At 42.3% G+C, this 16,847-nt stretch overlaps 1 protein-coding gene and 1 pseudogene across 1 annotated transcript; both read left to right on the top strand.

The window, feature by feature from the left end:
* The first annotated feature begins 991 nt into the window (after positions 1-991).
* LOC125780581 (histone H1-like) lies at positions 992-5,862 on the top strand (annotated as a pseudogene).
* Positions 5,863-10,325: 4,463 nt separating this feature from the next.
* On the top strand, positions 10,326-14,146 carry LOC111195211 (uncharacterized). The gene is made up of 2 exons (XM_022681803.2): positions 10,326-10,413; positions 12,825-14,146. The coding sequence occupies exon 2, from the start codon at positions 12,842-12,844 to the stop codon at positions 13,808-13,810; it is 969 nt and encodes a 322-aa protein (XP_022537524.2). The 5' UTR covers positions 10,326-10,413; positions 12,825-12,841; the 3' UTR covers positions 13,811-14,146.
* The last annotated feature ends 2,701 nt before the right edge of the window (positions 14,147-16,847 follow it).

The following is a 16,847-nucleotide window of genomic DNA, read 5'->3' as shown; positions in this document are numbered from 1 at the left end:
TTCCACCATCACCTCCAGGGAGATCCAGACCGCCGTGCGCCTGCTTCTGCCCGGCGAGCTGGCCAAGCACGCCGTCTCCGAGGGAACCAAGGCCGTCACCAAGTACACCAGCTCCAAGTAAAGAGCGAACCCGCTCTGTTCAAACCCAACGGCTCTTTTAAGAGCCACCCACGTTTTCCCCTAAAGAGCAGCGTTCCGTGTCCTTTTTCTAATGTTTTGATAAAGAAAATATGTATAAATATACATATCTATATAGTGTGTGTATATAAGTATAAAAATTGTTGTAATGAATTGATTTATATGTAGAAACAATAAATAAAATTATTTACACTTACATAATTGTGTGTATATATATATATATAGAGATATATAGATAAAGATATAGATATATAGGTATATATAGATATAGATATATATACACACACACACATACATATGGATAGAGGGGAAAATGGAAGGCGAATGATTTCCCATTATGTGACTAGTGACTAGTACATAGGTGGTCAAGAAATCACAAAAATAGTACAGCGGTAGTGTTAAAGAGCTTATGCTATGCATGGGGAAGTAAGATATTGCACAGTTTATGCCTAGAGGAGAGAAAAGTACACATATTAATGTACACATATTTGCCATGTGTAAAGTGCTATAATTAAGATAAAGTTTACCTATAACTAACAAATTCCCAACGATATGTGTGTAAATGCTCTGCCCTATGACACATACTGTGACAAACTCTGTTGTAATTTGTTTCAAGAACATAAATAAAATGAATCTAGAAATACACCGAAACCAGCTCCACGTGCGCTGCATTTAAACAGATGATTAGAAATGATTCATGTTAAGTGTAACCTATTAGTGATGTTACAAACTTATTCTTGCATCCACAAACTGAAAATCAGCTGTGAGACATACAAGACACACCCTACACGGCTGCAGGTCCAACCTCTGAGCTTCCACACCTGATGCTGCAAATGAGAGCCGCGTGTGAACGATGAGAGCCAGGTGTGCGTCGTCTAACAAAGGCATAAATAAGCCCCCTCCCAAGTCGGCAAACGAGGCCACCATTTTGCCGTCACGTTTGTCTTAACAGGCAGAAAGTAGAACCAGAGCAGGGTAGTCGAGCGACACGCTTACTGTTTGGAGTAGAAATTTAGCTTGTTATGCTGCCGCACACAGCTAGGCCTCAGAGTTCTACAGGTGCTGGTGGAATGTGTACGTGTAAGACCTATAGCTAGGCAACAAGGTTCTAGAGCATGTAGAGTGTGCACGCAGGTAAAAGTAGGCACTAGGCCTCAGTATTACAGTGCTGCTGCAGCATGCGCAGGTATATTTATATGTTAGGCCTCAGCAATATAGTGCTCCTGCAGTGTTTTTAGGTATATTGATAAGTTAGGAATCAGTTATGTAGTGCCGCTGCAGCGTTTTCAGGTATATTTATATGTCAGCTGCGGTGTGTGCAGGTATATTTAGGAGCTAGGCCTCAGTAACACGGTGCTGCTGCAGTGTTTTCAGGTCTATTTCTAAGTTAGGCCTCAGTAATGTAGTGCTTCTGCAGTGTTTGCAGGTCTATTTATATGTTAGGCCTCAGTAATGTAGTGTTTTCAGCTCTATTTTCACTTTTATTCCCACAATAAAAGTGTGTCCTCGTGCTCATTTTTTCCTTCTGTATTAGGGTTATGGGACGTTGGGGTCATAATGAATTAGGGTTATAGGGGTTTAGGGTTGTCATGAATTAGGGTTATAATAAATTAGGGTTAGGAGGTTTAGGGTTAGAATAAATTAGGGTTAGGGGGTTTAGGGTTAGAATAAATTAGGGTTAGGGGGTTTAGGGTTAGAATAAATTAGGGTTGGGGGGGTTAGGGCTAGGTCGAATTAGGGTTAGGGCTGGTGGAGGGCCGGTGTTTGGGGGATTTAGGGCTCGTTAACGGAGCGGCGATTCGAATCAGGTGCGCCTAACGAGCCGCACCCGGAGCCCGGGCCCCACAAGAGCCAAGCGCCCCACGAGGAGCGCCGATCCGAGTGCGGGGCGCCGGCGACGAAGACCAGACGGCGACAAAGACGCGTGGGAGTCGACTGCGGGAGTCGCGGGCGAGCACTGTGCTTTACGCACTCCACAAGGGCGCCCCGCAACACCAGCTAAACTACGCACACGCGCCTCACACGCCCAACAAGCTCTCGCCCACACTTTCCTCCAACGATGCCCACGCCGTTCGCCCCGCTCACGATACCCTTTCACGACATTATTACACGATAAGCACGCCAAGTCCGCCGTTGCCCGTTCGGAGCGCGGCCGGCTCGGCACGCTTCGGGGAGCGCCGCGAGAAACGCGCCGTCCGCACGCCGCCCTTTCCGCCTCCACGGCACGCGAGGGGGCCTCTCGGAGGCGGGAGAGTGCTTTAACGCTCGCCAAGTTGGCCACGCGCGCGGATTTCGTGCGAGAAACGCAGCGAGAAAACACAACGCAAGCCTGCAGCTGCGCCACAGCTGCGCAGCGCTGGCCGGGTTGAGTCTACAACGTTCTCATGCGGCGCTTAAGGGCCGCCCCCCTCGCCGCTGATGGAGGTTCCACAGAAGGCTACTAGAGGTGGGCGATACTGGGAATTTTGGTATCGATCCGATACCAAGTAAATACAGGGCCAGTATTGCCGATATTGATACCGATACTTTTTTTAATATTTAAGCTTCATAGTTCCAAAGGATCGAAAATACCTAGGATAGAATTTCACCAAACATTGTACGTGACAAAACAAAATACTTTATTATCACAACATTCTTGTTTAGAAACAATGCAACAAAACATTTGCCTTAACATTAGGAAAATAAGAAAACATAATACAAAAATAAAATAAAAAATCTCCCCTCACTAGACATCTTTTCCTTTCTTTGTTTTTTTTTTTTAAAGGTTTCTTCCTTTCAGTGCAATTTTCTTAAATAAACAGAGTGTAAAAAATAACTTAAAACAAAATCTCCTGAGATAGAGGGCTGACAAACCACAATACAGCAAAATTAACACACTACAACAAATACTGTAAACAGTTTCAAACTTATTCTGTTCTTCATTCATTTCTTCCCTTCAGTGCACTTCTGGCTTTAAACAAAATAAAAACAATAAGTGAAAATTAAATAAAGAAAGTATGAATAAAGAATACGTTTAGGGCCTACCGCTACACTGTGGGCCCTCCCCCTGTTGAGAACAAAGGATTAGAGGTTTTTATTTAAGAACAGTATCATGTTCACATTTTTGGGTTTCAGTGCACATCGCCTGTTGCTCAGTAGCTGTCCAGCCTTTGAAAAAAGCCTCTCAGCTGGCACGGAGGTTGCAACAACCCCTAAATGTCTCTTTGCGAGTTTGCTCAGACTAGGGAATGTTGATGCATTGTTTTTCCACCAAAGTAGTGGATCCTGGTCCCTTGTAATAGGCCTTTCTTCTGTGTATCTGCGCATTTCAATCAGCGCATCAGTGCTAGCTCTCCGGTGGTGCTGAGACAAACATACTTCAGAGTCAAACTCTGCCCAAATCCCACCTTTTGCTGCAGATGTAGAAGTTGCAGGAGCTGGGGCAGAGCTGGTGGCAGAGCTGGTGGCAGAGCTGGTGGCAGAGCTGGTGGCAGTTGAAGGGGGTGCTGAGGTTATAGGTTCAACATTTGATGAGTCACGGAAGCCCATATTTTTGAACCTGATGTCCAAGTAAGTGCTGACGGCAAGACCATAAAATGTTTCTATGGTCCTGAAACGGCGATGACTTTGAGCTAACAGCTCAGCAGCTAGCTTGCTGCCTTCTTGCTCAGATCCAGATAGGGTTCTTTGAAGCAGTGACACCAGGGGTATGACTTTTGAAATGGAAATATGTTTTTCAGCCGATATTTCCCTGGTTACCTCCTCAAATGGTCTTAGTGCATTCAGGGAGAGACTGATTTCAGACCATTCTTCCTGAGTCAAGCAAAGAGAGCTTTTGCCAAGCAGACAGAGGACCGTGGTAACTGCATCTTTTTGCTCGGACAGTCTCTCCCACATGTAAAATAATGAGTTCCATCTGGTCTCGACTGATTGAAGTAGTTTTTGCTCAGGAAATTTCTGCTGCTTTTGAACTTCCTTGAGCTTGGATGTAGCAGTGGTGCTGTGGTGAAAGAAAAAAACTATTGCACTTGTTTTCTTTTGGATCTCAACCAAGTTTGGGACAGCTTTGAGCGAGTCTTTTACGACCAAGTTTAAGGTGTGAGCAAAACATGGGTAATGTGCCCAACCTGCCTTGCGCACAGCAGCAACCATGTTGGCCCCATTATCTGTGACCACTGCCACAATCTTGCCCTTTATGCCCCATTCTTCCACAATTCTTGTGAGTTGGGAACAAATATTGTCAGCTGTGTGTTGTCCGGGGAAAGCACATGTTTCGAGTACAAATGCTTGCATCTGCCAGTGCTCATTTACAATGTGGGATGTGACTGTTAAATAACCTTCTGTGGTTCTTGATGTCCACATGTCAGTTGTCAGTACAACATTATCCACTTCATTCAATGCCCTTCTAACCTTGGAAGAGCAGTCTTTATAAAGAGCCGTCAGTTTCCCCTCGCTTAAAGATTTCCGACTTGGAATTCTATACTTCGGGTCAAGGGTCTTCACAAAATCCTGAAAGCCCTTATCTTGCACAATGGAGAGAGGTTGCAGGTCCTTTACTATCATTCCTGCCAGGCCCCTGGTGATCTCCTCTGCTCTTGGGGAATCAGCTAAGGGAAATAATAATATAGTAAGTCTTTAACCTGTATGTAATCATTCTGTATTTATTTCACATGTAACACAAAAGGGTACTATGCAATCAAGTCTGAGCTGTATCATATTTAGAATATTTGTTTCAATTTCAGAACGTCATTATTCTAATTTTTTGTTCTAATGTTATGTTTAAATGGCTGTGTAAACATTCCTTGGAGTTAAATTGTTCTGTTCATAATGTTTTTTCTAGTCCACCTTATATTATATTATATATTCAATCATTATGTATTTTTGTTTGCACTGTGTGCACTTGTCTGTTGCTTTAATTCTATAAAATTCCATGTTGTGGGATTATTAAAGCTTTATCTAATGTTATCTTATTTTAGATAACACTTTGCAATGGAATAAATGTACTAGGTTATTTCAATGTCTTAATTATATATAAATAAATGTATATATATATATACATTTATACATATATATATATATACGTATATATATATATATACGTATATATATATATGTATATATAATATATGTATATATGTATATATTTATATATAATTAAGACATTGAAATAACCTAGTACATTTATTCCATTGCAAAGTGTTATCTAAAATAAGATAACATTAGATAAAGCTTTAATAATATATGCTGAAGATGACCACTCTTATCTACCTGGATATTCTCTGCTGCTAGACTGAAATGCCTCTGCGTGTCTCTCGCCGCCCTGAAGAAAGCCCTGGCCGCCGGCGGCTACGACATGGAGAAGAACAACTCTCGTGTTAAGATCGCCGTCAAGAGCCTCGTCACCAAGGGCACTTGCGCGTCGGGCTCTTTCAAGCTCAACAAGAAAAAGGCCGAGGCCAAGAAGAAGCCGGCCAAGAAGGTTGCTCCTAAAGCCAAGAAGCCCGCCGCCAAGAAACCGGCTGCCGCGAAGAAACCCAAGAAGGTAGCGGCCAAGAAGCCCGCCGCGGCCAAGAAGTCTCCCAAAAAGGCCAAGAAACCGGCAGCGGCTACGAAGAAGGCGACCAAGAGCCCCAAGAAGCGAAGAAGCCGGCGGCTCCCAAGAAAGCCACCAAGAGCCCAAAGAAAGCCAAGGCTGTCAAGCCCAAGGCGGCTAAGCCGAAGAAGGCTGCCCCCAAGAAGAAGTAAACGGTGCCGGTTACCTTCATGTTTTGTTCCTCTCTAACAACGGCTCTTTTAAGAGCCACCCACAGTTTCATTTCAAAGAGCTTCCTTCATATCATGTATCGAAAGCACATAACGGTGTTTAATGCGTATGATGTATGACACTGTTTATCATTACAATTCTCATTTTAACATACAAATAAGGCTCCCATCGAGGTAGCTGTCATAGCACGACCTCAGCCACTGTAGGTATTCGTTTCATCCGTTTGTTTTATTTATTATTGTAACTTTGGTTTCATTTGAGCGGGAAGGCGAAAGTCTCCGTCTTCAGCCATCGGTCTCTGTCTCACACACACAAAGCAGGCAGCACGAGGAGGAGGGGGGAGTGGGGGCCCAAAGCGAGCAGCGGAGGGCGGGCGCTAGCGTTTGACGGCGGACACGCCATTGGCTGTCGCTCCGCCAAGCGTTTACACTAGAGGCTGCACGAAGAGGAGGGGGGAGCGGGCGCTGGAGTTCGACGGCGGCAACGCCATTGGCTGTTGCTGCGCGAAGCTTGTAGCCAATAGGAACGTAGGCGCTTTTGCTTTATCAACAGCTCCCGGGAGCCCGCTGCTTTACTTCAGTATTGTTCAGCGAACACATCTGAGCTGAATCATGAGCGGAAGAGGCATTTAACCTCCGTTTAACTAAGCGTGTGTGCCCTTGGACTCACATATTTTCCCATTTCCTTGTATTTGGCTGAAAAACGCCTTCGGGAAGAAAGGCTTTGTTTGAGTCGCGTGTGTAATGGCCACACACAATGCCTCCCCGCCAGTCGCGGGGAGGCACTGGGCCAGGCTGCGCTATGAAGGAGATGGAATTCCCCCTACTAGAAACGAAGTTGGCTCTCAACTTTTGCAAAGCCAGTGGATAAATGCTGCTGACATTTATTCCTTCATCACCTTACCTAATAAAAAACAATTCGAGATAATCTTCTTACATGAACGTGCTTTGCAACGTTTTAATCAGATTTTCGAAGCTGGATCAGGACAAGGTTTTTGGAATAACTGGGAGATTGACACCTCTTCACCACAAGATGAAATTCTTATCTATGTGAAGTTTTGGACTGGAAAGGTTGCAGACGGTGATGTGGACCAGTATATTCGCAGGTTTTGCGATATACTACAACCAGTCCAGAAATTATTGGATCAATTTGGTCTGTGGTACGGTGTTCGCCGCTACAAGGTAAAATTTAAAAGAAATCCTGATGGAACCCGTATGCAGATTCCAAATTCTATTGCAATGGGTCCATATAATGGAAGGATAACGTACCAAGGACAGACCCAAAGGTGTTACGTGTGTCACTCTACAGACCACCAGGTCAAAGATTGTGAAGTAACTAAATGCTGGAAATGCGGAGAACTGGGTCATAAAGGAAAAGAGTGCAAAAATACTGAACTGTGCAATCTGTGTGGCAATCAAGGTCACTCTTATTTCAACTGCCCTAGTTCCTAAAGCACGTGCACCAAAACCACAACAACCAGGAAGACAACAACCAATAGAGAACAACACTGAACATAATGAAGTTGAAGAACCAACTGAGATCCAAGAGGTTACTCCAAAAAACAACGATAAAATTCCTGCAGGAAGGAGTGAAAACCAGCTGGAAAAAGAAGGAGAAGAAATGGAAGATGGCTCTGAGAGCAGCACTTCCAACTCGGATTTCAGCACCTCAGATGTCGAAGTAGACGATGGAGATTCACCAATGAAGGGGAGATCTACGCAGAACTGTGAATTCAACAGCTTCATCTTCATCCAGATCCTCTACTTCACGGCAATCTTCGAGGAACAGCTGCATTTCGGATACATCAGGTGAACTTCCAGGATCCATCACCATGGCCGTAAGAGACAGTTGCAACCTTCAAGAAAAGGTAACTGACTTGCGTTCTTCTGCTGCGAAGAGGAAAAAAAAACTTTATTAGGTGCTGAATCCAGCAAGAAGATTAAGGACTAATGTTTATTCTTATGCTAATTTTTTTTTTTCTGTTTCTTTATTAATATCATGCCCGCTATTGTCACTATGATTCTAATCATGGTGTTTAGATTAATGAGATTAATAGATTAAATTTATTAAATAATTATCCATCATGACAATTAATTTAATATCAATAAATATGCGAGGCATAAAGTCAGAAAAAAATAGAAAAGAAAAAATGGAAGCTTTGATACAAAAAAGGTGTGACATTATTTGCGCACAGGAACTACGGTTAAAAACAATGGATGATGTTAATCAGGTTAAAGATATGTGGAAGCTAGGACCTGCAGTCTTATCTATTGGTGCAGATAGTGCGGACGGTGTTGGGATATTTTTTAAACAAACTACGGAAATAAGAAAGATAAGGGAAATAATACCAGGCAGATTACTACTAGTTGATTGTATTTATAAAAATAATAAATTGAGAATTATAAATATTTATACCCCACAGGATAGAGCTGGAAAGATGAGAGTTTTTAATAAACTACATGAAGTATTGTGTGTTGGTACTGGAGTCATTTTATGTGGTGACTTCAATACGATCACACATGAAAACGATTGTATACCTAAATTAACAAAAGAGATAAGTAGGGAAGGAAAAATGTTAGGAAATATAATCAATTCATGTCATGCAGCCCGACTCTCCTTCCACACCGCCGGACTCCATTTCCCAGAATCCTTTGGATTATGACGTTACCGTCAGTCGCTCTCCTTCGCCCAATCACGTTACGCTCCGACGCTCAGACTCACCTGTGTTCTGAGGAAGTTCCGGGTTATGCTGATCATGTTTATGTATTTAAGGCAGCACTATGTAAACATTCTTCGCGAGGTATTGTCGACTTTTGTTGCATACTAAGCAGTTCTTCTATGTTTTTCTTGTGTGATCTCTCGTTACGACCCTGGTTTTTGGTTTATTGGTTTATGTCTCTGGATTTGCCCCTTTTGAATTTAATGCTTGGCTGGACTGTCTTTTGGTTTCGAACACGGACTGTTTATACGACTACGTCTTTTGTATCTGGTGAGGTTATTGTTTGTTTGGCTCTATTGTTTATAACACCTGGTTATCAGCCTGCAAGTAAACCAGTCTGTTCATTTTACTCGGCTCGCGTCTCTCCCCTCTATCTGGCGTTACATAATACCTCGCCGCGAGGGACTATGGCTGAGTTTAATGATTTACAGCAGGCTGTAGGGAATCAGGGGAAGGTTCTCGAACAACATAGTCAGCTGTTTGAGAACCTAGCTAACACCGTTACAGTTCTTACCACTCAGCAGTCTGAGCAGCATTCCCAGCTAGCTCAGATTACCACGAGCCTACAGAGTATCGCTTCTCAGCTTGCCCAGCTAAGAGTGGCTAACCCCGTTAGCTTAGCCTCAGCTAGCTCGCCTCCAGTTAGCTCTTCCACCCCGTCGGCAGCTACTTTTCCTGTGAGCAAGCCTGATAAATATGATGGTTCTCCTGATTTGTGTAGAGGTTTTTTGTTGCAGATATCTCTTTTTTTTGCTAACTCCACTGTCGGTCCTGATTCAGCGCGTATTTCATTTTTTATTTCGCGTCTCACCGGTAAAGCCCTCGATTGGGCTACTGCTATGTGGCCTAGCATGGAGAGAGCTACATATGAAGATTTCCTTAGTGAGTTTAAGTTAGTTTTTGATCACCCTCATCATGGTCAGTCTCAGGGCGAGTTGTTGGTTAGGCTACGTCAGGGAAACCGTTCTGTGTCTGATTATGCTCTTGAATTTCGTACATTGGCCGCTGGTAGTGGGTGGAATGAACCGGCTTTGCGAGTTATGTTTCGCAATGGGCTCAGGGCTGATGTGCTAGCGGAATTAGCCTGTAAAGACGATGGACTACCCTTAAATGGACTTATTTCTCTGGCCATAAGACTGGATCAACTTAAACAAGGTGCAGTATCAAATCGTAAGGATACTATGCCACGCATGTCTGGATTTGTATCTCGTGTCTCTGCCTCCGCTCGACCTACGGTCTCCCCTCGCAGCGACGAGGAACCCATGCAAGTGGACGCTACCCGGTTGTCAAGAGAGGAACGTTTACGACGATATCAAGCTGGATTATGTTTTTACTGTGGCGGAGCTGGTCATGTGTTGCGTAACTGCCCGACATGCCCCTCTCGAGCTAGACACCAAGAGGAAGCTTCAGGTTCGTCCCACGGTGGGCAATCCCATGGTCTCCATGGCAACCCGGACCGTCCATATGAACCACCTGCTACTAGCTCGGGAAAGCGTGTGGAAACCCCTCGGATTCCACACGCTAAAGGGGTAAGCAGACTCAATTCTGACATGTTTTCTAAATCTTTCATGATCTCAGTTATACTGTTCTGCCAGTCTGTTGCTTCTGTGTGTTCAGCTCTGATAGATTCCGGCGCCGAGGGGAACTTCATTAATGAACAACTGGCCAGACAACTCCTGATTCCTTTTGAGAGCTTGGAGGATCCCATAAGACTGTCTGCTTTGGATGGATCTCCTGTCGGGAGAGGAACCATAACCAACATCACCACCCCTGTTCAGATGAGCGTCAGCGCACTTCACTCTGAAGAGATCAGGTTTTTTATCATGAAAGACACTAATTATCAGATTATTTTGGGACTCCCATGGTTAAGAAAACATGATCCTGTGATTACTTGGTCAAACAAGGAAATTGCATCCTGGTCTCCCTACTGTGTAAAACATTGTTTAATGGTTCCTAAAACTAAGATCCAATCCACTTCTGTTGAAAGTCCAGGGTCTGAGTCCCTTGCACATATTCCTACTACTTACCAAGACTTGAACGAAGTTTTCAGTAAAACTCGTGCCACCCAACTTCCTCCACATCGTTCCTATGATTGTGCCATTGATTTGATTGATAACCAAATACCCCCTAAGTCACGTATTTATCCTCTTACTCAGACCGAGGAACTAGCTATGGAGGAGTATGTGCAGGAGGCTCTAGCACAGGGTTTTATCCGCCATTCTACTTCTCCTGTTGCTGCTCCTTTTTTCTTTGTTAAAAAGAAGGATGGCGGTCTCCGGCCCTGTATTGATTATCGACAGCTTAATGCTGTAACCCAAACCAACCCTTATCCTCTACCTTTAGTGCCTGTAGCTCTTGAACAACTGCGTGGAGCCTCTATTTTCACTAAACTAGATCTTCGCAGTGCTTACAACTTGGTAAGGATTAGAGAAGGAGATGAATGGAAGACTGCCTTTTTTACCACTAGAGGGCACTATGAGTACTTGGTTATGCCGTTTGGCCTAAAAAACGCACCCTCTGTTTTTCAGTCTCTAATCAATGATGTGTTGCGTGATATGCTTGGCAAGTTTGTCATTGCATTTATGGATGATATTTTGATTTACTCCTCTGATCTATCCATTCATGTATCTCATGTACGAGCAGTTCTAACCCGACTTCTTCAGAACCAGCTCTTTGTGAAAGCAGAAAAATGTGAGTTTCACGTGTCAAAAGTAGCCTTTTTGGGGTATGTCATCAATGCTCAGGGTGTTTCCATGGATGATAAGAAGGTTCAAGCAGTTGTTAATTGGCCCCAACCTAAGTCAGTAAAAGAATTACAGAGATTTCTAGGTTTTGCAAATTTTTATCGACGCTTCATCCGCAACTACAGTTCTATTGCGGCTCCACTCACTAATCTGTTAAAGCGCAACACCAGAAATTTGATTTGGTCTGAATCCGCTGTCGAGGCTTTTAATTCTCTCAAAAGAATGTTCACTACTGCTCCCCTATTAAAACATCCAGATCCTAGAGAACCTTTCACTGTAGAAGTTGATGCATCCAGTGTAGGGGTAGGGGCTGTTCTCTCGCAAAATTTTGGTTCTCCCAGTAAATTGCATCCAGTAGCATATTTCTCTCACAAACTCTCCCCAGCTGAACGAAATTATGGTATTGGGGATCGTGAGCTTTTGGCCATTAAATTAGCATTAGAGGAATGGCGACACTGGTTAGAAGGAGCATTGCACCCATTCGTGGTTTTAACTGACCACAAGAATCTTGAATATCTTAGGTCTATGAAAAGTTTGAATTCACGACAAGCACGTTGGTCTCTATTTTTTGCACATTTTGATTTTGTTATTACTTTTCGACCTGGATCCAGAAATACTAAAGCTGACGCACTTTCCCGCATGTTTGAAGACAATCTAGAAGGTCCAGAAAACGCACCTATTTTAAAGCCAGAAATTGTTTTAGCTCCCGTGAGATGGGAAATTTCAGAAGAAATTGATCAGTTTAATTCTGTAACTTTCCCCCCAGCTCAGTGCCCGCCAGACAGAACCTACGTACCAGACCAGTGCAGAGCCAGATTAATTACATGGGCTCATACTTCTCCTTCGTCAGGACATCCAGGGGAGACTCGGACCTTCCAATTGTTAGAAAATCGTTTTTGGTGGGAGAATATGCGTTCAGATATTCATGATTTTGTTTCCTCTTGCTCAGTCTGTGCTCAAAGTAAAACTCCTCGTACTCTACCGGCCGGTAAATTAGTTCCCTTACCGGTGCCAGCTCGACCTTGGTCTCACCTAGCAGTTGATTTTGTTACCGATCTCCCTGTATCCATGGGTAAAACTGTTATTATGACTATTGTGGATCGTTTCTCTCGTGGTGTAAGGTTCATCCCCTTTAGCAAACTACCCAATGCGCTAGAAGCGGCAGAATCTCTGTTTAATCATGTGTTTCGTATATTTGGTGTTCCAGAAGATATTGTTTCGGATCGAGGACCTCAGTTTATCTCTCAAGTCTGGTCAGCATTTATGAATGCGTTAGGGATTTCTGTTAGTCTATCATCAGGTTATCATCCTCAGAGTAATGGACAATGTGAGAGGATGAATCAAGAATTGGGTAAATTCTTAAGAATTTATTGTTCAAATAATTTCCATGACTGGGCCAAATATCTCCCCTGGGCTGAAGTAGCTCAGAACTCACTCATTAGTTCTACGACTAAGTTGACTCCCTTTCAATGCTTTTTAGGTTACCAACCCCCGCTCATGCCCTGGTCAGCCGAACCCTCTAACATCCCCGCTGTTGATGATTGGATGCGTCGGAGCGAGGAGGTGTGGAAGGAGACTCACAGACGTATTGAGGCAGTCTTAGAGCGGCATAAACAACAAGCTGATCGTTTACGTCGTAAAACCCCCATTTATTCTCCAGGAGACCGAGTTTGGTTATCTACCAGGGATTTCCGGCTGTCTGACGGCAATAAGAAACTTTCAGTTAAGTATATAGGCCCCTTCAAGATCTTAAAGAAAATCAATGAGGTAACCTATCGTCTCGATTTACCTTCTCACTACCGAGTATGTCCCTCTTTTCATGTTTCTTTGTTAAAGCCGGTTATCCCTGGTCCTCTGGATGAGACGTCGCTTGGGTCACTTCCTCCCCCGCCTGTGGATATGGAAGGTGGTCCTGTGTATGCTGTGGAACGTTTGCTGGACTCCAGGAGGAGAAGGGGAGCCCTGGAGTACCTGGTGGACTGGAGGGGTTACGGACCAGAGGAGCGAAGTTGGGTCCCAGCGGCTGATGTCCTGGATCCCTTATTGGTGGAGGACTTCCATCGGTCTCATCCGTCCCGTCCGGCACCACGCCCCAGGGGTCGTCCTAGGAGAGGGTCTCCAGGTCCTAGAAGGGGTAGACGTGGTAGCGCGGGCTCTGTCCGGTCCCTCAGTTCCGTCCACGGCTCCAGGAGAGGTCGTCCCAGGTCCAGGGCTCCTGTCCACTCAGTTCCTGCTACCAGGCCATCTGCCCAGATCTCCACTGGGTGTGAGGGGGCGGTTCCCTTGAGTCGTCCTCTGTCTACCGTTTCGGACTCTTTGGGGGGGAGTACTGTCATGCAGCCCGACTCTCCTTCCACACCGCCGGACTCCATTTCCCAGAATGCTTTGGATTATGACGTTACCGTCAGTCGCTCTCCTTCGCCCAATCACGTTACGCTCCGACGCTCAGACTCACCTGTGTTCTGAGGAAGTTCCGGGTTATGCTGATCACGTTTATGTATTTAAGGCAGCACTATGTAAACATTCTTCGCGAGGTATTGTCGACTTTTGTTGCATACTAAGCAGTTCTTCTATGTTTTTCTTGTGTGATCTCTCGTTACGACCCTGGTTTTTGGTTTATTGGTTTATGTCTCTGGATTTGCCCCTTTTGAATTTAATGCTTGGCTGGACTGTCTTTTGGTTTCGAACACGGACTGTTTATACGACTACGTCTTTTGTATCTGGTGAGGTTATTGTTTGTTTGGCTCTATTGTTTATAACACCTGGTTATCAGCCTGTAAATAAACCAGTCTGTTCATTTTACTCGGCTCGCGTCTCTCCCCTCTATCTGGCGTTACAATTCATGTAAAATGGTGGATGCTTTCAGAAAGAAATTTCCCCATCAGCCTGGTTTTACACGAATAGATCAACGAGTTAAAACAAGAATTGATAGAATATATGCTTCAAATAAAATAAATATTTTAAATTATAAAACAGAATTTTTAATTGAATCAGATCATTTAGCTGTATCTGTTTCCCTTAATCCAGATTTTTGTGAAACCAAAGGATACTGGAAATTGAATACAAAATGTTTAAAAAACAAAGATATGTTAACAGACTTAATTAAAGAAATTAAAAGAATTAAAGATTTAGATATTTTAACATGTGATAGTATTGAATTATGGGCAATTTTTAAAAACAAATAAAGGATTTTTTAAAAATAAAATGTAAAGAATTAAATAGAAAACGAAATTAATATTATGAAAATTTAATGGAAATATTAGTTGAACTACAAAGTAAACCTCATAGGGATTCAAATGAAGAAAATCAATTGTATAGAGTCAAATCTGAATTAACACAAATTAATGATGAATTATTTTTAAATGTACAATTGCAAGCCGGCTTAGGTCTAAATTGGACTGGAAATCCTCAATCTGTAGTTGAAAAACTGCATCGTAGGAGAGAAAGTAAATTTTTAAAGGGTATTAAAAATGATCAAGGTGAAATTATTGAAAATGAGATAAGAAAGAGAAATGAAATCAAATTACAGGCTAGTAAGACCTATGAACATGTAGTTATTGATAAAGAAAAAGTTAACATCTTTTTAAATTCTTGTCCTAAAATAAGTGTAGAAAATTCTAATGAAATGACTAATCCAGTAACAGACGAAGAGGTTATTAAAGCCATTGAAAGTCTAAATGATGGAAAAACTCCAGGCCCTGATGGCCTGCCTGCAGAACTGTATAAAGTATGCTCTTCTGAAATTGTAAGCCTTTTGGTAAATTATTTTAATGAAGCAATTGAAAAAGATCTTTTAAACGATTGCTTCTATGAAGGAGTGATTTCTTTAATTTACAAAAAAGGGGATGAAAATATTTTAGACAATTGGAGGCAAATCACTATAATGAATGTTGATTATAAGATCCTTGCAAAAATTTTGATGAACAAATTGGAAGGAAATCTAGAAAAAATAATTGAAAAAGAACAAACATGTGCCATTAAGGGCAGGTATATGTGGGACAACTTATGTATTATTAGAGAATTAATTTCAGACGAGCATGCTAAAAACTTTTTTCTCATGAGCTTGGACCAAAAAAAGGCTTTTGATTTTCTTTCTCGGGACTATTTGTGGAGTGTCATGGAATTTTATGGTTTCTCTAAAAAATTTATAAATATTTTAAAATTGTTATATAAAAAAACAGTTGTGCAGATTAATGTTAATGGAGTGTTGACCGATAAATTTGAGATAAAAAGAGGTGTTAAACAAGGCTGCCCATTGAGCGCTGCCCTTTATATAATGGCAATTAGCCCCTTACTAAACAGAATTAAATCAGATAAAAACATTTTAGGAGTTAAATATTTAAATGATTATGTTAAAATTTCTGCCTATGCGGATGATATTGCCGTTTTTATCAAAAACCAGGGAGAATGGCAGATTATCCAAGAACACTTTAAATTTTATGAAGAAGTGTCAGGGGCTAAATTAAACACAAATAAAACAGAAGGTATATGGATGGGTGAAAAAGACCATCCTCAAATCGAAATTGAGTTAAAAGAAGAGGTCAAAATTTTAGGTTTAATTATTAAAAGAAATAATTGTAATGATTTTAATTGGGACAAAAAAAGTCAAGAAATTAAAAATGAATTAGGTTGGTGGAAAATCGCAAACTACAAAACAAGAATTAACATTGTACTGTTCTTAAAGCCAACAGCCAGCTAAACTCATCTCTCCAAAAATCCCCCAAGGAAGAGGCAGGTCTTGTAGTTAGCGAGATTTATTGAAAAGAAGGTAAAACTGAAATAAATACAAATAGAAATACAATAGGTAAGTATAAATAATGTCTAAACAGCAGATAAGTATCAAATAATAAGGTAAGTATTACAAATATCTACACAGATAGGCCAGATAGGTAACTAAATGTTACACTTAGCTTAGCTTCAGTGTTAATCAGGTCTATGGTAATTTACACAAAGGAATTGCTAACATTAGCTGAGTCATACCTCACTTCTAGTACAAAAAATGCTTTACACTTTCCACATGAATTATGAATTCTCATGAAATGTTCGATTAAACTATATATTTATCCATTAGCTTCTTCCTTTTACAGGTCAATCAACATAAATGTACTTACTAGCAATGCCACACCAAAAGAGAAAGATAAGTTTCAGAAGAGCTGAGCTGACATGTGTCCTTCACCTTGAACAACTGAAAAGTGGCTACACCCAGGAAGTGACATCATACCACAATTAGAGAAATTACTGTGTCAAAATAAAAGCTTTTTTCAAAATATGTGCCCCGTGGCATCACACTCCCCGCCTGGCATCACTAGATGCCAAACCTCCTTAACCTAAACAGTCTCTGCCTCTAGGAGTAGGACCACGTCAGAAACAGGTCTCAGGTAAGTCTTCGGCGGATGATGCGATGCGACATTGACATCCACTTTTCTGACAAGTCCATCATCACTTGGAAAGGTCTTCATGATCCTTCCAATGGACCACTCATTCCTTCTGGCTTGCCTGTCTT

This window comes from Astyanax mexicanus, chromosome 13 (assembly GCF_023375975.1).
Source record: "Astyanax mexicanus isolate ESR-SI-001 chromosome 13, AstMex3_surface, whole genome shotgun sequence".
NCBI lineage: Eukaryota > Metazoa > Chordata > Actinopteri > Characiformes > Acestrorhamphidae > Astyanax > Astyanax mexicanus.
This window is presented reverse-complemented; position numbering and strand designations above follow the sequence as displayed.

What these genes read in the sequence shown, in the direction of transcription:
- LOC111195211 (XM_022681803.2), top strand. Translation starts at nt 12,842, where the DNA reads ATGCCCTGGTCAGCCGAACCCTCTAACATCCCCGCTGTTGATGATTGG.